Source organism: Hyperoodon ampullatus (assembly GCF_949752795.1).
Source record: "Hyperoodon ampullatus genome assembly, chromosome: 9".
Classification (NCBI taxonomy): Eukaryota; Metazoa; Chordata; class Mammalia; order Artiodactyla; family Ziphiidae; genus Hyperoodon; species Hyperoodon ampullatus.
In genome coordinates this window covers 31,925,519-31,949,049 of record NC_136922.1, presented here as the reverse complement: position 1 = coordinate 31,949,049, position 23,531 = coordinate 31,925,519, and the positions used below count along the sequence as shown (strand labels likewise).

The 23,531-nt window shown below is 38.9% G+C and overlaps 1 protein-coding gene across 1 annotated transcript in view; it reads left to right on the top strand.

The window, feature by feature from the left end:
* Positions 1-23,531, top strand: part of ELAPOR2 (endosome-lysosome associated apoptosis and autophagy regulator family member 2) — a gene marked incomplete at both ends in the record, with an annotated part of 186,303 nt that overhangs the window by 144,233 nt on the left and 18,539 nt on the right. The window contains 9 exons of the mRNA XM_079711775.1: positions 2,704-2,794; positions 3,398-3,500; positions 6,945-7,082; positions 8,813-9,076; positions 9,797-9,970; positions 12,227-12,416; positions 13,706-13,802; positions 14,359-14,460; positions 23,336-23,462. Of these exons, the coding sequence (XP_079567901.1) occupies positions 2,704-2,794; positions 3,398-3,500; positions 6,945-7,082; positions 8,813-9,076; positions 9,797-9,970; positions 12,227-12,416; positions 13,706-13,802; positions 14,359-14,460; positions 23,336-23,462 (1,286 nt within the window). The remainder of the gene's footprint in view (positions 1-2,703; positions 2,795-3,397; positions 3,501-6,944; positions 7,083-8,812; positions 9,077-9,796; positions 9,971-12,226; positions 12,417-13,705; positions 13,803-14,358; positions 14,461-23,335; positions 23,463-23,531) is intronic.

Genomic DNA, 23,531 nt, shown 5'->3' with positions numbered 1-23,531 from the left:
TGTCTACATGATAAACTATTAATTTAGTCATTTAGCATGTTGGTGAAGACTTTATACATAAAAATGCTTATGCAATAATGTTAATTCATAAAACTATGAAACAAAATGTTATCAACAATAAGATCTCAGTTATGTAAAAACATGTATGCATCAAAAAGATAGTGAAAAGCAACACCTCAGAATGTTAACAGTAGTTTTTTCTGAGTGATGAGTTTATAAATAATTTTAGTTTTCATCTTCAAATTTTTCTGTAGCTTTCAAAATTTTATAATAAATATAAATATGATTTCTAAAACAAAAATAAATCTTAAAATAGAAATTGTGGGGCTTCACTGGTGGCGCAGTGGTTAAGAATCCGCCTGCCAATGCAGGGGACACAGGTTTGAGCCCTGGTCCGGGAAGATCCCACATGCCACGGAGCAACTAAGCCCGTGCGCCACAACTACTGAGCCCACGCTCTAGGGCCCGCGAGCCACAACTACTTAGCCCACGTGCCACAACTACTGAAGCCCACGTGCCTAGAGCCCGTGCTTCACAACAAGAGAAGCCACCGCAGTGAGAAGCCCACGCAGTGTAATGAAGAGTAGCCCCCGTTCGCTGCAACTAGAGAAAAGCCTGTGCACAGCAACGAAGACCCAACGCAGCCAAAAATAAATAACTAAAATAAATAAATTTATTAAAAAAATAGAAATTGTGTATAGAAACATGGAAAATGTGGGATTCATTCTGAGGGATAAAGCAAAAGACAAAGGTGCTACAACAATGTATCACAAACTGGGGGGTTTAAAACAACAGAAATTTACCCTCTCACTTTCCAGAGACTAGAAATTTGAAAGGCAGGTATGGGCAGGGTCGTGTTCCTTCCGAAGCAAAGCGTCTGTAGGAAGACCCTTCCTTGCGTCTCCTAAGTTCTAGTAGCTCCAGGCACTCTGTGGCTTTTGGCAGCGTAGCCCGTCTCTGCCTCTGTCTTTTTTTATTTATTTATTTATTTATTTATTTTTTTTTATTAGTTTCTGCTTTATAACAAAGTGAATCAGTCATACATATACATCTGTTCCCACATCCCCTTCTGCCTCTGTCTTCATGTGAGCATCTTTTCCTTGTGTCTCTGTGTCTTTACACGGTGTTCTTCCTGTGTGTCTGTGTCTAAATCTCTCTCTTCTCATAAGGACACCAGTCATATTGGATTAAGGCTCACCCTAAGGACCTCATCTTAACTTGATTATATCTGCCAAGACTCTATTTCCAAATAATGTCCATTCACGTGTACTGGGGATTAGAATATCAGTATATGTTTCTTGGGAGGGGATACAGTAAAACCTGCGGCAACAGGCAATGTTCAGACATGAGAAATATTTGTTTCCTCTTGCAAGGATGTTGGTCCCCTGCAAACCTCCATGCTTGTCATCCATGTACTCCTTTCTTTTCTTTGGCCTTCTCTGCTAGTCCATTGCCCTGCATGCCAGCTGAGCACTAAGAAATGATCTTAGAAGAAACCTTTGTAAATCCCCCCTCTCTTGGTGTAGAATTCCTCCATGTGGGAATATCCCTCTCCCTGTGGCCCCCACCACAAGTTTTCAGTCTCTCTATGCTTAACTGTGTCTCACATTACTTACACTGTAGTCAAGGGCCTGGTGTCCCACTGGGTCAGACTGTTTTGTGGCTGTTCTACTCTTAGCATTAGGAAGTGATAGCTGCTTATCTCTCTTTTCAACCACATGAACCTTTAGAGAGCAAAACAGTTGGCATTTCTCTCTTACTCAGGCAGCTTCGTACATAACCATTTTTCGAACTAGCTTGATTTATGTATATTCCACATATCACCTTTCTATGAACTGCTGATGATAACATTTTGAACATTGCCACATCACCAGTACAGCACTGATATTAATCTCTTTCCCAGTTTCTCTCTTATGCCTCTTCAAGTAGCAGAAGTTGACATTTCCTTTTGGAGGTACATGTGTCCATGTTAAGCATTGCCATTCGTTAATAACCTTGCTTGATGGTGTGTGAGGGCTGCATCCCCTTTCCTCATTTCATGGTGGCCATTTCAGCCCATGGCATGCTGATTGTTTCTCTGCAGAAGACAGACCTCACGTCACCTTTTATGTGCATCTCTATTACCTCATACTGTTAACAGTTGTTAGCTATGTCTCTCATAGTCTACTGATTCCATAGTGAGGGTGGACCCAGTCTTGTCTTTCTATCCCTAAAGTAGGTCATGGTTCGTGGCATTCAGTGAAAGCCAGTTCAGTGAGTGAGTAAGTGAGTGAATGCAGAACAGGGGTTAAATTAGGGAACAACAATACAACAAACTCTAAGAAAGAGCTCCAGACCCCGCATCTTCATTAAGTAATTTGAAATTTCTATTTCCCTTTGGTTACCTGAAGACTAGGATGTTTTCATCTTAGTATATGGAAATGGATAAAGACCGTCTGTTCTGGTTTAAAAAAATCATACCTCATTGAGAAAACTGTTGTTAATTTGACCATTAAATACCTTTGATGCAAAAATATGCATTACTTGATTCTTCCTGGAGAATCATATGCAGTGTTTTTATTGGTATCTAGGAGTCTACTTCTGCATGCAGTTTGCACCTGCAATCTAAAATTGGGAATTCTTTTTTTGTGGCCTTATATAAAAAGATTGTCGGAAATCAATACTGGAATTTTTACTGACAAAGATAACCTTTATCATTTCTAGGTTGGGAGGTGGCTGGAGATCATATCCAGAGTGGGGCTGGAGGTTCCGATAATGATTACCTGATCTTAAACTTGCATATCCCAGGATTTAAGTAAGGAAAACCAATTCTGATTCCCTTCTGTAGGAATCCTCATGCCTGTTTCCCTACAGAAATAGGTGAAGTAGGGCTGCCTTTATAAAATATATTAATATTGTGATGTACATAGCAAATAACAAGCTGTGTAGGATAATGTATTATATTTAAGAATATCTATAGAAACTATAACTGTTAATTGTATGTTAGTTAGATGAAGCCAAAGTTTTAAAAAATACTCTATCCAAATATTACAAAAACCGTGACTCTTGGATGCTTAATTCAGAGATCTTAGTCTAAGTCATTTGCAGGAGAATCTCTTGATTTATTTATTTGTTTTTCTTGCAGTTCTGTCTGTAAAGTAGTATGTTACAAATTGTTTAATCCTTTTAGCCCCCCATGTTGAATTGCCCAGCAGGAGTCTTTTTCTTGCTGTAGGCTGGGTGGCAGCATTTACACCAGGAGATCTGAGCACATTACCATGGTTGTGTAGACTCCGTGCAGCAGTAGACTGCACGGAGAGAAGAGCGTGGTTTTCAGCTTAATGAAAAAAGTGACTTAACTTTTTCCCACTGTATTCAGAACATGCTGTAAATATTGCAATTTTAATCTGTTAAATAGACCACCGACATCGATGACGGGAGCCATGGGCTCTGAACTGGGAAGAATAACGTTTGTGTTTGAGACCCTCTGTTCAGCCGACTGTATTCTATACTTCATGGTGGTAAGTGGAAGAGGGGCTCTCACGGGTGGATTTCTACGCTTAGTGTTCTCTTTCAAGTGTGACCCTATTTATACAAATTGCGATAAGAATCCCATTTTTCTTCCCATTTTTAGGGTCTTCCAAAGACATTAAAAAGATATCTAAGGAACTCATTAAACATTGTGTGGTGAAGTCCACAAAGAAAGTGTTCATTCCTTGTGGAGAGAACTGAGTGATGGGGCCTGGGTGACAGACAGAAGCCAGGAAATATCAATTCCATAGGAGAGTCCTTCAGAAAAATATGCCGCCAGCAGAGTGAAGATTCTCCCCTAGTAACCATTCAGCAATTCAAACCATCAGGAGGGAAAAGCATGTATTAACAAGTGAGGGCACAAAACAGTGGAGGTGGAGAGCTTTGGGGAAAATAACCCTCTTCCTTGTTAAGTAAATAAATGTAAACAAAGGATTTTGCTATGTACATGTCATAATTTTGCCCATTTTTTTCCTAGATGTCCTGTAAATCTCAACTAATACCTTGAGAAAGAGTAGTAACACAAAATTTACTTAAGACCCCAGGGAGGTATTAGAAGGTTGTTGGCTCAGACTTTAATGTTATAATTAAGTAGTGACTTCATAGACATGATTGGTTTTGCTTTTTTCCAACAATCCTTTAGTAGCTAGTTAACAGTCCATTAACAGTTTCCTCCATGATATACAAGATATATGGAGATTTAAATATTTGTTCATGATTACTAATAGCTTAAATGAAGGCAGACTTTCGTTCTGAAAAAAAAAAGGACTTTGTGGTAGTCAAAGAAGATGAATAGGGCTTCCCTGGTGGCGCAGTGGTTGAGAGTCCGCCTGCCGATGCAGGGGAAGCGGGTTCGTGCCCCGGTCTGGGAGGATCCCACATGCCGCGGAGCGGCTGGGCCCGTGAGCCATGGCCGCTGAGCCTGCGCGTCCGGAGCCTGTGCTCCGCAATGGGAGAGGCCACAACAGTGAGAGGCCCGCGTACCACAAAAAAAAAAAAAAAAAAAAAAAAAAAAAAAAAAAAAAAGAAGATGAATAATCTTCAGCACGTCTATATATGACACCACAAATAACCGAGAAGTCTTCGGCTCTCTTAGCTCTCCCTCCTTATTTCTTCAATGTATCAGTTCCTCTTCATACTGAGTGCCATTAATGACAATTCAGACTCCCATTATCTCTCAGCAATAGTCTCTATGTATTCTTCTCATCCCCATCCTCTCATAAATGCTGTTGTCAAACTTATCTTTATAAACATAAAAACAATAGTAGAGGCAGCCACAACAAATCTACCCCCTCATCCTTAGTGGCTTTTTATTGCCTGTGGCAGTGGTTCTCAAAGTGTGGTTCCTGGACCAGCATCGTCTGGGAACTTGTTATAAATGCACATTTCTGAGCCCCTTCCTAGTCTTTTTTTTTTTTTTTTCTTGCGGTACACAGGCCTCTCACTGTTGTGGCCTCTCCCATTGCGGAGCACAGGCTCCGGACGCACAGGCTCAGCGGCCATGGCTCACGGGCCCAGCCGCTCCGCGGCATGTGGGATCCTCCCAGACCGGGGCACGAACCCGTGTCCCCTGCATCGGCAGGTGGACTCTCAACCACTGCACCACCAGGGAAGACCCTGCTTCCTAGTCTTAATGAGACACTCTGGTGATAGGGCCCAGCATTCTGTATTTTAGCAAACCTTGAGGTTGGTTCTGAAATGCAGTAAAGTTTGAGAACCAATAGCCTATGAATACACTTAAAATTCCTTAGCATGGCATCTGTATGGCTTTTGTACTCTTTGCTCAGCCTCTGTTACCAAACTGCTGTTACTACTCACCCCTCTTTAGACACCCTGAATTTGTTAGTGGAACACTGTACTTTTTCACTTCTCATGCCTTGACACACTCTAAGCTAGAATGACTTTCTTCATTTTGCTCTATTGTCTGGTGAACTCCTGTTCATACTTTGAAGGCAGCTCAAACCTCACCTTTTCTGGGAAGCTTTCTCTTATTCCTTTAAGTAAAGTTAACCACTCTCTCCAGTGTGCTCCTAAAACCCTTTGAGAAAACCCTACTTTAATTATGTGAATGTATTCATATATTTGTCTCTCTCTGTTGATCTAGCATTCCTGAGGGTAGGGATCATAGATATTTATTTTGGTAAATCAGTCTTAAGAGGTTTTTGCTCATAGCTGGATCCGTTAGTTTTCTTTACTCTGTGATTTGATTTCTGCACAGCAATCTTTGAGATATCATCACCTAAATAACACATCAAAATGCTTTCAAAATCATGTAGTGTTTTACAAAGGTAAGTTGGTATTATTTTCAGTAATGCAGTATGTTCCATTTATTATGGGAATGAACATCCAGAAAGTGTTCAGCAAAACACTGTCTGTATATTATGAGCTCCTTTTAGGAAGTGGCACGTGTGATTATTTGGTTGTTTGGTAATGTGGGGAATTCTGTAACGTATGACATGTGTATTCTGTTGTTCCTACTTGTGGTGTGAACTCAAGACGCATGTCTTTATAGCATATCTGATTACTTTATAACATGCTTGTCATCAGCGTTTATATCATAGAAAGAAAGAGACATGTCTTGAGCCATGCCACTGTATTATCAACATCTCGGATAGCTAACAAAAACCTATCCAGATTCCTAAGTCATCTATTAGGGTTTCTGCAGGGAAGACTAATTAGAAAATTCAGTTAGTCTTGGTTTTCCATTTCAAATAAATTAGATGTGTATTACATTATTTGCTTTGCTTATTGCATTTGCTTTCTGACCATGTTAATGACATAATATTGGTGGAATGTCACACATTTATATAATATTCTAAATATTGAATTTAGCTAAGGAAATCAGAAATAAAATGTTACACAAATTAACCTTTTTGGAATTCAAGTATAAGCAAAAGACGATTACATGAACATAAATAACATTCTAGTTAATCTGCACTGGAAATTGCAAGTATAATTCAGGGAGAATTTAGAATTCCTGTGTAAGAGCCGCCTATCAGAATCCCTCAGGGAAAAGATAAAAGATGGAAAGAAAGCCTTGTCATTTTATGAGGATCCTAGAAGTTTACTGTCAGAAGTTGGAGGAATTATGTTTCCCTTTCTGCATGTATTTCCTAAGCTGGAGTCAAACACATACACATACACACCACCTCTCCCTCCAACAGAAAAATTCCTTAAACATAGCTATGATTTGAGACCTCTTTCACGTTATATTGATGACGTGGTTGATACATTGTAATTACTAAGCTAGTAAATGCTTGTGTAGACTTGAAGGGAAGTTTTTGAGGGTTTTAGGGTTACATGCTCTGCAGATAAATATTCCTGAATGCTGTAGGGTTTACTGTAAATACAAACATATGATTGTAATGTATATACATGTATATTAATACTGAGCTGATGCTTTTTTGTATGTATTTTTTTCTACTATATTTTAGGATATTAATAGAAAAAGTACCAACGTGGTCGAATCATGGGGTGGAACCAAAGAAAAACAAGCTTACACCCATGTCATCTTCAAGAATGCCACATTTACATTTACGTGGGCATTTCAGAGGACCAATCAGGGTCAAGATGTAAGTTCCAAGCACTTAAAAAAAAAAAAAAAGCCACAAAGATGATTCTCCCTGTGGAGATTTGTACAAAGTGGTCACTCAAATCTCCTGGAGGAAAAGGCTTAGCTTTTTACTGATGTAGAATCAATCAAAGGCTTAGCTTTTTACTGATGTAGAGTCAATCATTTGGTTATGGAGTAGACTGGTATAAAAATGGTATTTTTTTTTTGGTTTGTGTTTTGAGAGCAAGAATGTATGAAATGGAACAACACAATGTATCTTCGAATTGTTCTATACTTTGAACAAATATAGTTGGTAAAAGCTTAAGAGAAAGAAAATCTTATTTTATAGTTAATTAAAAACTTACTTTTAAAGCTTTCTGAGACTTTGGGAAGGTGGTGACTTTCTTCCCCTTCGTCTGAATGATCTGACATTTGTCCAGGAGGCATTATCTGATGTTGGTTTATTACTTCATACAGTAATGACTGTCTCCTTTTATAGCTTGGCGAGTGTGTATGTACACACTGTTGGCTTTACACACAGAACTATTCTATTTTACTTTCCGTGGTAGAATAGACCTTAATCCTCCCCTCAATATTTTCCATTATATGCTTCAATTACATGTGATTGTGGATCTCCATTGCTGTGACATTCCCAGGGTGAGAACAAGGTAAATCATGGTTAAAGACGCTGCCTTAACATTGTGGTGGCAAATGTAGAGCATTTTCTCTTTTCTCTTCAGGTTTTTTTTTTTTTTTTTTTTTTTGCGGTATGCGGCCCTCTCACTGTTGTGGCCTCTCCCGTTGCGGAGCACAGGCTCCGGACACGCAGGCTCAGCGGCCATGGCTCACGGGCCCAGCCGCTCCACGGCATGTGGGACCCTCCCAGACCGGGGCACGAACCCATGTCCCCTGCATCGGCAGGCGGACTCTCAACCACTGCGCCACCAGGGAAGCCCCTCTCTTCAGGTTTTCACTGGGGAACCCATTCCCCAGGTTTCACTTGACTCCAGTTGTTCTTTTATGAGTGCTCAGAATTCCCACCTTGTGGGGTGTGAACATGCTGTGGAAGGCTTCCTTGCCTCCCTTTTGTCTTTGCCCCAGACAGAAAGCATCAAGAAGCAGCGCTCTACTGATTCAGTGGTGCTCACTGCTTGATGAAAACTAGACCTTAATTGACTCAGTGTCACAAGAAAGAAAAGTACAGTAAGACCCAGGTTTTTACTCTCTGTTATGCATCCAGTAGAAATCAGAGTATGTTGGTTAAGGAAAGTGCTAGAGAGGGAGGAAAAAAGCCCAGAGAAGTGATGTGATTGCACCACTATCACACAGTTAGTGTTTGGGTGAGGACTTTTTAATCCCTGGTCCAAGTCTTTTCCACATTGCCACACTGCAAACAACCTACTGTATCATTTAGGCTTATGTCTGAATAAACAGTGATGGGAGCTAAGGTTGCTCTTTTGTTAAATCATATTGGTTTTTCCAGACATCAAGTCTATACATATGCCTGAATTTGTACCCATTATGACATAATTTCATAATTTCATGGCAAAATTCCTGGAACTCCATTACTGTGGAAATGATTTTCTAGTTTTAAGATTTAATATATTTTTAAAAAGTACCAAAAAGGAATACTATTAATCCACTGGCTGGGACACTTTGCTTAGTTATTTTGGTGATACGAGCATAAAACAATCTGGTTGTATAACTAAGCGCCAAGGCAGAAGTCATTACTTTCTGCTCTCTTTTTAGAATAGACGGTTCATCAATGACATGGTGAAGATTTATTCTATCACTGCCGCTAATGCAGTTGATGGGGTGGCGTCTTCATGCCGTGCCTGTGCCCTCGGTTCTGAACAGTTGGGCTCATCGTGTGTCCCCTGCCCCCCAGGCCACTACATTGAGAAAGAAACCAACCAGTGCAAGGAGTGTCCACCTGACACCTACCTGTCCATACATCAGGTCTATGGCAAGGAGGCTTGTATTCTATGTGGGCCTGGGAGTAGAAGCACTCAGGTAAGTGGGTCTGTATTTCAGTTATCCCCAGGAAAGCATATTTTAACAGACAAACTCAAAGTTTCCTCTTAATGTTTCTCCAGGAGCTGTGAAGTTGCTATTTTTATTTATGAATGGCTTTTTCATTCCCTTTCTTATTTTACCTCATCTTACATCTGTTGAGCACTTAATATGTTCCATGAAAGTGCTAATTACTGAGGGCATAAAATATTAAGAAGAGCATCCAAATAAGAATGCTTTCCAAAAATATTAAAACTGATTTCTTGTGTATTCCATTAAGGTAGAGCAAGTAAGGTGCCTCACTATATGTAGGCTGTAGGCATATATGGAGAACAGCAAGAATATCTCATAACATTTTAAGTGTAAAGATTGATGCTGTATTATGAGTGAAGGAAAAAATAGTTTAATGTCTGTTTAAACTGGCATAACAGGACATTTTGGCTATTTATTAAAATACCTTTCTATAAGAAACTAATCTTAGAATAACTGTTAAAAAATTCTAACACTTCTGAACTTTGCGTAGAGAAATCTGTAGTTTAGAAATTTTCTATATTAGTGTGGTAAAATATACCATAACTAAGACAAAATAACTGAAATAGTTTTTAAACCTAGAACTTTCTGGAAACACATTTTTTCATAGCAGCTAATGCTTTCTTTCCTGCCATATTGTTTTTGCTTTGTTTTGTTTTGTTTTTTACATTTCTTAATCTTTAATCAAAGGACCACTCAGTTTGCTACAGTGACTGCTTTTTCTACTATGAAAAAGAAAATAAGAGTTTGCACTATGACTTCAGCAACCTCAGCAGTGTGGGCTCCTTAATGAATGGTCCCAGCTTTACCTCCAAAGGAACAAAATACTTCCATTTCTTCAATATCAGTTTATGTGGGCATGAGGTGAGTTCTGGCTGGCAGGGTGAGACGGAGCTATGTTTCAGCTCTGACTGAGTTATTTTCTGTGTTGATGGACCAATAAAATCTCTATGGAAACTAACAACCAAATGTCAGAAACTGAGCTGTGACAGCTTAAATCCTCTGTTGCTTCCTAGCACGTTGGCAGTTTTCTCCACCAGGGGCAACCTTGTCTGGTTCTCAGTCCATCAAAGCACTTATCCAGTCAGTTGAACCCCCAAAGCTTGGAGCTATGGAGCAAGGGCTTTGAGGTTCTTTCATTTTTGTAAAAGTGGGTCAGGCTTGTCAATCCCACCTATTTTTTAGGCAGGAAGTTAAGGTTTGAGAAAGTTTGACTGTTGCTTATATGGTCAAGTTTGTGTTTTAAAAAGAAAGGACTTTCCAGAGGAAGTTTGTCCAAAAATAAAAAGGACGTAAGCAGGGCACAAGTGCCAGTTGATGAGGTAGCCTCTGCTAATAAATAATGGGACTTAATTTTCTTTGGGAGGAAGCAGAACGTGAATGGATACTGGTAATGGGAGAGTTACAGGACTGCGTGTCCAATATTTTTGTGGGCATAGAAGGTCGGGGTTGAGGTGTATGTGTGTGTATTCCCCGTTAGCAAAGGTGAAAATATACTAAGGCCTTTCCTCCATGTCTCTTTCCGTTTTAACTCCTATGTCTCTAATGGTCTCCGTTATGAAATGCTGTGCCAAAGGTTGTGCAAGGGAAATAAAAAGACGTCTCATGGCTACAGAAGTTCTCAAACGAAAAGGTCTATACATTTTACATGGTATGACGTTTGTCCTGTCCTGATTTTACATGGGGTGATCCAGCACACTCACCCGATTGATCAGTCACTCGGTTCACTCAATAAAAAAAAAAAATTAAATGCCTGTTGGGTTAAATGCTGTGTAAAGCAGTGAATAAGATTAATTCCACTGTATATCACACTTCTTCTCAGTCTCATTCCTGTGTTACCACTGTCTTTGCTTTCCTCTTCTCCTGTCTTCCTTCTCCGTTTCTCCTCTTTATTCACATTCCTTTCCTCTTACTCTTGTATTCCTCTTCTTTTCCTCAGTAGTGTCTCTCTGCTCTTTTTCCTTGTTCTTCTCTTATGACGTCAGGAGTTTAATTTAAGCTTAGTAACAATATGTTGCACCTGTAATGTGGTGAGCAGGCTTGGTGGAGGGAGAACATTTTATAGGTTAGGATTGCTCGCTGCATTAAGGAAGAGAAATCTTTGTTCTTTTCTTTGTGCCCATCTGTGCACACTCTACATCTGAGACCAATAAAAGTGTTTCTGTTTTTTGTTATATATTTCTTCATAGAAATTGTAGAGTAAGGTACAGTCCTTTGCAGTGGGACTGTAGTATATTTAGACATACCATATTAAAAACAAATAAGAGTCAAACCATTTTATAAGTTATATCTTCTCACTACCCTCCAAATGATTAAAAAAGTAAGCTCCTGGGCTTCCCTGGTGGCGCAGCGGTTGGGAGTCCGCCTGCTGATGCAGGGGACACGGGTTTGTGTCCCGGTCCGGGAAGATCCCACATGCCGCAGAGCAGCTGGGCCCGTGAGTCATGGCCGCTGAGCCTGCGCGTCCGGAGCCTGTGCTCCGCAATGGGAGAAGCCACAACAGTGAGAGGCCCGTGTACCGCAAAAAAAAAAAAAAAAAAGTAAGCTTCTGTATACCCTTCAACATACTGTGTACTTGAGCTGATCCACATCGTTGAGTCTAAGAGTAGGTGAATAAAGACACTTGTAGTGACCAACTGTTCAGTTGTTGTCCTAGGCTTTTATGTTTTCTTTTTCAGCCTTGACGTTACTTTTCTGCCACACACAGGCCTATACAGGAGAAGGAAGAGCAAGTCCCTTTTCTTGGCATTAAAACCTTCACCAGCAGTTTTCTGGTTCCTTTATTGCATTGTTGTCCTAAGAATTGAAGATTTCACAGATGACTTATATTTCCTTAAGTCAGATGGCTTTCATCCAACACAAATGATGCTTGTAGTTGGGGGAGCAGTGCAGCCTTGAATTACTGTATTCATTATAACTTCAGTGACTCTCAACCCTTGTTGAACATTGGAATTGTCTCAAGAGCTTTTAAAAAGTACTGGTGCCTGGGCCCACACCCGATCAGTTAAACCAGAATTGTGGTGAGGAGAGAGCCAGTGCTCTGCTAGAATCACTAGCTAGCTGAGATCCAGTTTAGAGACTGACCTTCAGTGAAACCTCTTTATGAATTTATTTTCCTAGGGGAAGAAGTTGGCTCTCTGCACCAACAATATAACAGACTTCACAGTAAAGGAAATGGTGGCAGGGTCAGATGATTACACGAATTTGGTAGGAGCATTTGTATGTCAGTCCACTATTATTCCTTCTGAAAGTAAGGGCTTCCGAGCAGCCTTATCATCACAATCCATCATTCTGGCAGATACATTTTTAGGTAAGTTTAATTTGGTTCATATATGCATGCATGCATTTGTTCTAAAATTATGGTACTGATAACTTGTCATTGCATGGGTGCTTACCATCGATGATTAAAACCTACAGGTAATTCTAAACCATCACTTTATAACATGGTTAAAAAGCCCCTGCAAGTGAGATCTTTTGATCGTTCTCAGGGAATACAAGAAGCTTCTGAATTTATGTATTAACTTGTGTGATATGTTGTTTTCTGAGAGTCTGTGCCTTTCATCAGATTCTCTAGGAGTTTATGAAGCAAAATAATAATAAACTCCCAGAACTGTGAACAGAAGAAGAGTAAACAAACACAGCATAAACCTAAATCATAATATCTGCCACCAGTTTTCATCATCTCTTCTCATACCAGAAGTAATCTGGTGACAAACAGCAAGAGTCAATGTGCTGAGTTTTATTCCCCATCTGTCCCTCCTGTCTTTCTGGTCTAGAAAGTTTAGGGAAGCTTTAAGAATATTTCAGGTCCCTAATTAGTAATTCCTAAAGATCAAGTTCATTAAAATATCTGGGGTAGGGATTAGGGATCTAACAAGGCATATGATAATCTAACAATGTAACAAGCTTCTTAGATGATTCTAATCTGCAGCCGGATTTGAGAACCGTTGTGAGAGACTCCAGGGGAATTTAGCTATAATTTTCAGCACCAAGGACAGGTACTGAGTTTGTGCTCAGCATCAGAACTCTGTTAGAACAAAGGTTGCTGTTATTGCTTGCATTTTGGCTCTGCTATCATTTTGCCTGGGGTGGATGGGTGGGGAACACCTTACTCCTAGATTAAACAAATTTTGGAGTATTTTTCTGGAAATTATTAGGGCACAAAAAATTTTGTTTTGTCAGTTGTGTCTATAATGAATGTGAATGAATGAAAAGCTGCATTAGCAAAGTAGCCCAGCTCATTTGACACAACTCACAAGAGGCTGAAAGTGATAATAGTAGATTGTTGAAATGTTAGAACTAGAAGGGACAGTGGAGATCATCTAAATTATTGCACGCATTTTACAAATTCAAGACATAAGAATCAGGGAAGTAAAGTGACTTAAGCAAAATTGCAAAACTAGGGAGTAGAATCTTTTATTTTCTATTCTGGAAACTTTGTAAAGTTTATTGTTCTTACCAAGAATGCATTAATTTAAGAGGATATTTCTGGTAAAATGATAGCATCAAAGTAAAGCTATTTTCTATTTAGGTATACAGAGACTAAATAAGCCTAATTTTGCCATATTGCTTAATAGTTCCTTTTTTATTCTCGTCTAGGAGTGACTGTTGAAACCACATTGCAAAATATTAATATAAAAGAAGATATGTTCCCAGTTTCACCAAGCCAAATACCAGATGTGCATTTCTTTTATAAGTGAGTGAACACACTGCTTCTCTTGACTGTTTTCTTAATCATAAGGACATCACTTCAGGGTGCCTAGCATGGTAGCTTATACCTAATAGTCAGTCAGTAATTGGTTCGTAAGTGAAAGACTTAGTAAAAAAATAGGAAACGGGGAATATGTAGAAAGCATTATGTCATTTTTCTCATATATGTAATCTTCTAAATTAGACAATAAAGAGACTCTACTTCATTGTCTAGGCAGTAATTGTAATTCACACATCAAAACATCAGCCTAAGTCGCTATGACCTCTAATCTTTTAAAAAATTCTTTTGCTTCTAATTTTGATGGTAATTACAATAGCTTTAAATCCTTTGATGATAGCATATGACTTTACCTGGGGAGCAGTCAGCTTTTCATAGGCAGTGAAAGTAAATGAACTCAATATGTATTAAAATTCTAAATTAGTGAACTTTGATACATTTTTTCATTTATTCATAAAGCATAGAAGCAGTTATACACAGGATATTTTTGTCTTTGAAATGTGTGTCATATATGTTTTGTGAAATAGCATTTCTTTTCCAATAGGTCTTCTACAGCTACAACCTCTTGTGTTAAAGGCCGATCAACTGCTGTGAAAATGAGGTGTAATCCCGCTAAACCGGGAGCTGGAACCATTTCAGTACCCAGGTAGTCTTATTTCTATATGATTCTTCCATATTTGTATTTATTAGGAAGAAAAACTCTCCAGAATCTTACTATTTTAAAACACGTTCTCTATGGATATAAAGCAGAAAGGGAACAAAGAATCTGTAGATTTTTGTTGTACAGACGTGCTGGGTGCCTGTAAAGAGGTATAGGCCCTTGCCGATCTCAGCACTTCCCGGTCTCCTCAATGACATATTCTCGTCTGGTTTGCCTGAGTGTCTAATTGTCTTCAAAATTATTTGAGTAATATATAACTATATTGTTTGTATCCTTGGATTGAGTCTTACTATCTAGCCTCTACTTTCTTGAGAGCTGGATAAGGAACTTCCCTGGATTACAGTTCTTCACCAGCAATGGACCATCTGAATCTAGGATCTAAATTTTAGATTAAGCAGTCTAACCTGTGCACCATAGTTTCTTTCTCTATAAGGGCATGAGGGTCATGTTAGATGCATTTCCAGCTCTTCAATTTTCTGATCACTGGTGGCGAAATCACCAAGGTAAAGCCTGACCTATACAATATGTAACACAGTTCATTTAACTGATTGACATGGAGGCAACAGCTGTCCACAGTCTAGATATGATTAATACAGCCACTTTGGGTGGGAACAGTAGGAGAAAAGAAGCAATTTCATGGACTCAAAACTGTAAACTTAAAGACTGTTTTCATGGCATGAGTGAAGCTTAAATGTCTCCTGATTTTTATTTTTTATAGTTATTCATTGTTTAGTATGTAGATTATTTCTAATCTTTTTAGGGTTAAGGTACCTTTGGATTATAATTTGATTTGCATATTTTTCTCCATCAAGCTAGCAAAAATTTATCTTTAAAAAAATGATTGACTTAATTTTGTTTTTGATAGTTTCACTGTAACCTTTTGTGAGATTTTAAGCTATCCTGAGTATGTTACATCAGGATTGGAAATCAGTGGTCTAAGCATTGCTCCAGTTACTTGGGCATCTTAAAAATAATTACAGTGATAACATAGTATTTTGGGCTCATTTCTGTGCATAAAGGCATAGTAGCATTCACCTCTTACCAATGCTGTTACTCTGGTCCTCGTAGATGTATGTATTAATTTTTCTCCTCACCTTTTCAAGGTGAGAGAAGAATGTGATGAGCACAATACATAATAAAAGGTAATGGACACCAGTGAAAGAAACAGAGGGAGCCTGGTGCTCAAGGGCATCGTGTGGTGGAGGATCCCTGGGCCAGTGTTCACGCTGGAGTTGAGGCAGCAAGCACACTTTCTTTATGAGAAGGTGTATCCAGAGATTCTTTCACTATGCTCTGATATCCCACCATGTGACTTCGAGTTCAGAGGTTTGTTTTATTTTCTATAGCACTTCTGAGGTCCTTTCTCAGACCTAGCAACTCACTTCTCGGGAGTCCACCTGGATGACTTCTGAAGCCTCCTCCAGGAGCCTCTGTGACTTAAGCAGATAATGTTACTGAAGACCAACTCTGTCCTCTAGAAAATGCATCACTCTAACTCTCCCAAGGTGGATTCTGATGTTTTAACGTAATAAGAAAGTAATAGTCTCATGATGTTAAATGATGGCATCTAGAAACTAATTTTTTTCCTTGTGAGGAGAGGAAACGTTAAGTTCCTCCTTCGACCTCAGGCAGTTTTTTTCTACTTGACTGTCTTTGCAAGGGTTTCCCACGATCATATGCAGCAGAATACCTTGGGGTGTCTATTTTTTTTTTAATTTTAAAATTTATTCTTATTTATTTATTTATTTAAAGCAATCAATCATTTTAATACTTTAGCTCACATTTTTTTTATTCAAACAAAGTCACAAAAATTATAATCATCCTCATCAGTTCACTCAGTCCCATGTAATTAATTTTTTTTCATCTTGATCTTTTGTTAGCACTTTTATGAATTCATCAGTTTTCCATTAGAGTTCTGAAAATGCTTATTCATTCAGTTCAGCAGTATAGTCAGTTACGAGAAACCTGTGCTTGTCAGAGTCTTTTCTATGAATTCCTTGAAGATGAAACCCTTTTATAGGAACATTTTTGCAAAAGCATCAGAGTGGGGTGTCTATTTTAAAACTGATTTCGAGGCCTTCCCTGAAAGCTAAAGAATTTCCGAGTGTTTGGAACAGGAATATTTATAAAAACACAAGACAATTCTGATACATATTGAAATTTGAGAACCATTGGTCTTAACCCCCATTTTGGAGATTTGACTTTTTTGTTTTCTGACATAGATTCTCACATGTTGTTTTGCATTTTAGTTTTCTGAAAAGCTAAATTAAAAGGTCGTGGTCTACAGGGTGGATGCCTTCACCCATATTTTGATGAAGCTGTGTTTATAATTATGACGCACACTGAAGTCTGAGGAGCACGGCTCTAGGGAATGCTTTCAACCCCACAACCTAAATGTGCTGGCCTTTCGTTCTTTCTTTTCTTTTTTTTTTAAAACATCTTTATTGGAGTATAATTGCTTTACAACGTTGTGTTAGTTTCTGCTTTATAACAGAGTGAATCAGCTATACATATACATGTATCCCCATATCTCTTCCCTCTTGCGTCTCCCTCCCACCCTCCCTATCCCACTCCTTTAGGTGGTCACAAAGCACCGAGCTGATCTCCCTGTGCTATGCGGCTGCTTCCCACTAGCTATCTATTTTACGTTTGGTAGTGTATATATGTCCATGCTACTCTCTCACTTTTTTCATTCTTTCTTGAATCGATTTCCGTCAGGGCACAAGGGGGAGCTCTGGGATCAGGATCAGAACATGAGAAACAGCAGCTTGTCCGGAAATAATTAGAATTTTTTTTTTCTTTAAGCTGTAGGGCTGAATAAAGATTTCCTACTAACAGTAAAGAAATGTTAACAGAGCCAAATTTACTTAGGTTACTTTTGAAGAGGACTTAATTTGCATTCTTCTTTTTTGAGCTTTAAGTTCTCCAGGAGAGAAAGAAAGGTGCTAACCAGGAAATTGCCTTGCAGAAAGAAGTCTCATACGCTGACCAGGAAGTCACTATAGGGAGTCCTTGGCAGTTCGGAAGGGATGCCATCCCCTGGAATTCTCTCTTGGCCAAGAATCTTGGCAAACCAGGCAAAGGCTACTTTGGCAGGAGTAATGTTGGCCGGGGCTCTGTGTCTTGGTGACCAGGGAAAATATCAATGAGAATGTCTTTACAGAAAGTGAAAAGGGCAGGAGAAAAAGGGAACTGTGTGTTCTCCGTGCATCTCACATGCAGTGCAGAAGGAGCGACAAATATTCTGGGCCGCCTACTAACCAGCAGTTGGAAACACCAGCCTGTCTGTTTGGTCTGGCAGATGCAGTTGGTTTCTAATTCCACAAAGTGTCTGGAGGGTGTGAGACGTTTTCAATTAAACTTAACAGCATGATGTCTGTGGCAGATGAAATCAGAGTCAGAGTGGACTTTTGAGATTATCTACTGCAGTTTGTACTTTGGCCAAAGAATAAATTGCGAACACAATCGACCCCTAATATCCGTAAATAGATGCCTCTCCAGCTTCTGCCTAAAAGGCTTTCCAAACCCCTAATCATGATCTTACATGGTTAGAGGAATCCAAGATTCTCCTTTCATTAGGAAAAATTTAGACCTAAGCACGTGTCCAAAGTGCTCTTTCAAAAACATGAGAAATTGCTGTTAGTTTTAACAGCAAAGTTTTAAAAAGGTTTGAAAAAATTTTTTAAAAGCCTTATTCGAAAACAGGTAGAGGGAACCATGTTTACTCTGGTAATGGAGATGTCATAGCACATTAGACATCCTTCAGTCAAACCCATTTACTTGATACAGTAGGAAACACCGAGGACCCAGGTCGCATAGCTATAGAGTGGCGCAGTCAAGATGGAATGGTTTCTTGACTGTGTCTGTTGTTCTTTTCATGCCATCGTGCTTTCATCTTGTCATTTCCCCCTATTCCTTATAGGCAGAGATTTGCAAAGAAGCACATTAAACAGAGGCAAATAGCACATTTATCCGGGGGACAGCTCAACTGATCTGCCAATTATTGGTGCCTTCTTTTTAATGACTCATCTTTCCTCAAACAGGGTCGTCTTTATTAATGTTCTGAGTTAGAGGAAAATCCTCCTCCTCTCTTTCTTACAACTTAGGACCATATTTAATTGCTTGGGTAGTTGATAAATAAATCCAAAATCATTTTGTGAAAACCTCCTTCAAAATCCAAATTCATTTTCATTGTAAGTGGAGCTTCTGAGGAGATTGTCTCTCACAAAAGGGGTGCTTCACACTTCTGTCCTGACAGCGGTCGAGGACAGAGGTTTGTGTTCAGAGGTCAAGCACACCAGGGGTTTCTTCACAGGCTCTGATTTAGAGTCTCTCTATCAAAGTCGCTGGATCTATTGGATGCTAGTGTTTTTGTTGGTATTTGGGGAAGGACTGTTAGAGCCAAAACAGTTGTCTATTCATTTTAAGTTATTAAAGGCCAGAGGATAGGGCTTCCCCGGTGGCACAGTGGTTGAGAGTCCGCCTGCTGATGCAGGGGACACGGGTTCGTGCCCCGGTCCGGGAAGACCCCACATGCCGCAGAGCGGCTGGGCCCGTGAGCCATGGCCGCTGAGCCTGCGCGTCGGAGCCTGTGCTCCGCAACGGGAGAGGCCACAACAGTGAGAGGCCTGTGTACCGCAAAAAAAAAAGAAAAAAACCCAACATCTACATATGGGGCAGTTCTTGCTGAAAACAAACTGGAGACTGGCAGGAGGGGTCATCTATGACCAGGACTGTAAAGAAAGATCCACATGGAGTCGAGTAGGAAGGGAAGAGAAGCGATCAGGTCGGGACCTGTGCCCCTGGGAGGAGACACAGAAGAGGAGGGGAACATCACAGACTTGGAGATCCTCCCTGAGGAGTGAGCCGTTTGAGCCACATAGTGAACACCCCAGCCCTGGGGCCTGACACAGCCAAGGAAACCATCAGCAAAATGAAAAGGTAGCCTGCTAACTGGGAGAAAATATTTGCAAGTGATACGCCTGATAAGGGGTTAATCCCCCCAATATATGAACAGCTCATATAACTCAATATAAAAAAAAAACAATTTAAAAGTTGACAGAAGACCTGTATAGACATTTTTTTCCAAAGAAGTCATACAGATGGCCAACAGGCACAGGGAAAATGCTCAACATGGCTTAACTATTTGAGAAATGCAAATCAAAACTACAATGAGATATCACCTCACACCAGTGAGAGTGGCCATCATTAACAAAATCACGAATAAATGTTGGCAAGAATGGAGAAAAGGAAACCCTGGTATGCTGTTGGTGGGAATGTAAATGGATGCAGCCACTGTGGAGAACATTATGGAGGTTCTTCAAGAAACCAAGAATAGAATTACCATATGATCCAGCAGTTCCACTCCTGGATATATATCTGAAGAAAATAAAAATACTAATTCAAAAACATACCTACACCCTAATGTTTTAAGGCAGTATTCTTTACAGTAGCCAGGTATGCTAACCAACCTAAATATCCATCAACAAATGAATGGATAAAGGATTTTCATTTTGAAAATATTTAAAAATGGACTGTGATGGTTGCACATATTGTGAATATATTAAAATCCATTGAATTGTACACTTTTATATCGTGAATTGTATGCTATTTGAACTATATCTCAAACTGTTTTAAAAAGTTAAAAAAAAAAGGGACTAGGTAGTGTCAGTAAATATAGTTTGTCCGTGTCTTCATCACATGCTGGCTTTTGTGAGTTAACCAAGGGTAGACCCTTTAGAAAGGGAGATTTTTGCAGGAGACTGGTAAAATTTTATAGATCTAATACTTCTAGGTCAAAATATCTTGTGTTCAAACTGTCATGTGATTGATGCTCTTCAGCCTTAGGGCAAACAAAATTAGAGCAAGATGCAATGGTGTTTTATGGACCCTACACAAGAAGGGTTTTTGCCAATGACAAGGCATTCTTGGCAGAGAAAGGCTGAGCTTCCTGAGATTCCAAAGCCAAAAGGAGTCACCAGGAGGTCAGAGAGCATTGCCTATGCCAGAGGATGCCAGACTGTACAAACTTTGTCTCGTTTCTTTGAACACGTACTCATTGGTTTCTGTGGTGATCACGTAGAGCAAAAGTTATGTAGAAACACAATTAGCGACACCTGTAAAAATCTGGTGGGGAGGAAAAGATGGTGACACGGGTCAGCAAGGGGAAAGGTATTTCACATATCTGGCAATAAAAGATTTATCTATCTTACTACTTTTTTTCTTTTATCTTTTTTTTCTGTTTTCATTTATATATGTAAGCACTATTGAAATTATTACTGCTTCATACATTCTTGTTATTTCCCAGGGAAGGCCTGATTCAAACTGTGACAATTAGGTTTATAACAAAGAATCAAATTTGGATGTTCCACATTTTAAATGATTCATTGAGTTAAAAGAATTAAAGAATTGATTCTAAACTAAACTGCTTTTAACCTAAGAGTTTCTTTTAAAAAGTGAAGTCTGCCAAGGAAAGGCACTGAATCATTGTAGTATTTTGACGTCTAACGGCAGCTTTATAAATTATATCAACATCTTGATTTTTGTTTGATTGTTTCTTTGGCTCTACCAGTTCTTTAGAAAGTGATGTGCATTGTTAATGGTATTTTATGTTTTGCAGTGCTTTAAACTTTACCAAATTGTTCTCTCATTTTATCCTTTATAACCACCCTATGACTGCAGTACAGCAGACATTCTGCTTTTGACAAATTATAAAAGTGATATGGTGGGGAGGGAGGTTGAATCACTTACGGAAAAACATAGAATCATTTGAAAGTCCAGTTAGAATCGTAACCCAAGTCTTCTCTGTAGAGCTTTTTGCCAGTTTGATTAATTTTCTCCTTTTTTTCATTTGTTAAGTTCTTTTTTCTCAAACTTTAGCATACTTACTCTTCCATCTTCCCAATATAAACAGTTTTTTCTCCCTTTAAAGTTTTTCTGTGTTGGAAAAGTAAAATAGAAAATAATTCACGGAGGAAAGACTTGAGCAGGAAAGCCTATTGGTAATTTTTGCTAAATGATCAGAAAAGTGTAATTATTTTGAAAGTTGCAAAGCATTGTTATGCAAATAATGTGTTCTTGAAGAATTTTTCTAATTGATTACACAATCTTTTTCAAAAGAGCAATTTTGAGTTGCTTTTACTGATCTGGAAGGGAGAGGGTAGGAATAATTTTTTAAGTGGCATGGTTTTCGTCTATTGTACTTTCCTTTAAAAAAAATCTCTCTTTGCTTCTTAGTCTGAATATATTTATTACTCTCTTTTTACAAACAGAGAAATTAAGGCAGATAAGAGAGTCAAGTCATTTTTCCGAAGAGTCGCTGTTCACCATTGTTCTTAGTTTTGACAATCTGGGTCTCTGTTTCTGAAGTATGTCGTACAGAACATTGCTTTTGTTTACCTCCCACCCATGTCCACTTAGTCTGCAGTACACGGACACTTCAGAAAGATAGACATGTAAAAATGCATACATTTTCAGGCATGTAAGTTTGTTTCAGTGTTCATATTAGGGTACCTTAGAATATATTTAGTTAACTGATAGTATGAAATTTTACCTTTCTGGTAGACTGAAAATTAAAGGTTTGGGTACTGTATCATCAGAAAGGCATTTGAAATTAAAACTTAAAAAGGGATTTTTTTTGGATTCTCTCTATTATTGTGTGTCTATCATTTTGCTATTAGTTGTTTCAGGACACCTGTACTCTGCACCAGCTGAGGTCTGAAGGAGGTTTTCAGGGCAATGCCCTGTATTTACACAGCTTGACTTAGGGGAAGTGCAGTAGGCAAACTAAGGGAACAGTATTCCCCTGGTTTTAATGGATTCATGAACAAAATAGTCATTCCCATTAGAATCTTTCCAAATAGTTTCTTGCTTCAATCAGTAAGGATTCACCAAGAAACTTTCTGGCAGCTTTTTTTTTTTTTTTTTTTTGGTCATTATCTGTACCTGTTTCTTTAAATTAAAAAAACCCCAGCTTTATAGAGATATAATTCACAGACCATTAAAATTCACTCATTTAAAGTGTACTGTTCAGTGGTTATTGTATATTCATATATATGCAAGCATCACCATAGCCAATTCTAGAAATTTTTCATCAATTCACAAAGAAATCCCATACCCTTTAGCTATTACCTCTCTAAATCTTAGCCCCTTTCCTGATCCTGAGCAACCACTAACCTACTTTCAAATGTTGAAATCAAGTTCCCTGTTATGGACTTTCATCTGAATAAAATCATACAATATGTGGAATTTTTGGTTGGCTTCAGTCACTAAGCATAGTATTTTTGAAGTTCATCCAAGTTGGGGCATGTATCAGTACTGCATTCCTTTTCATGACTGAGTAGTATTTCATTGTATGGATATACCACATTTTGTTCATCCATTCATCTGCTGGTGGACATTTGGGTTGTTTCCACCTTTTGGATATTATGAATAATGCTGTTATGAACATTCATATACAAGTTTTTTTGTATGGACATAGTATTTTCATTTCTCTTGGATATTTACCTAGGAGTGGAATTGCTGGATCGTATGGTAATTGTGTTTAATTGTGTGTGGAACTGCCAGATTCCTCCAGTGCTCCACTGTTTTATATTCCCATCAGCAGTGTGTGAAGGTTCCAATTTTGCCACATCCTCACAACACTTGTTAATATCTGTTGTTTTAATTCTGACCATCTTGGTAGGTGCAAAGTGGTATTTTGTTGTGGTTTTTGTCTCCTTTAGATTATTTTTCATGTGTTTCCTCAGCATTCACGCATTGCTTCCCAGTATGTATGCAGCATGCATTCAAATGTTGATTGAACTCAATTGAAGGTGTTACAAAAGCCGTTGGTTTTGTTGTTTTTCATGTTTTATTTCAGCAAGTGTCCAGCAGGTACCTGTGATGGATGTACATTCTATTTCCTGTGGGAGAGTGCTGAAGCTTGCCCTCTGTGCACAGAGCATGACTTCCATGAGATTGAGGGTGCCTGTAAGAGGGGATTTCAGGTAAGAGGCAAACCTATCTAAGCAGAACTGTGTCATTGAAAATATAATTGTTTAGTCCAGCATTGCTTA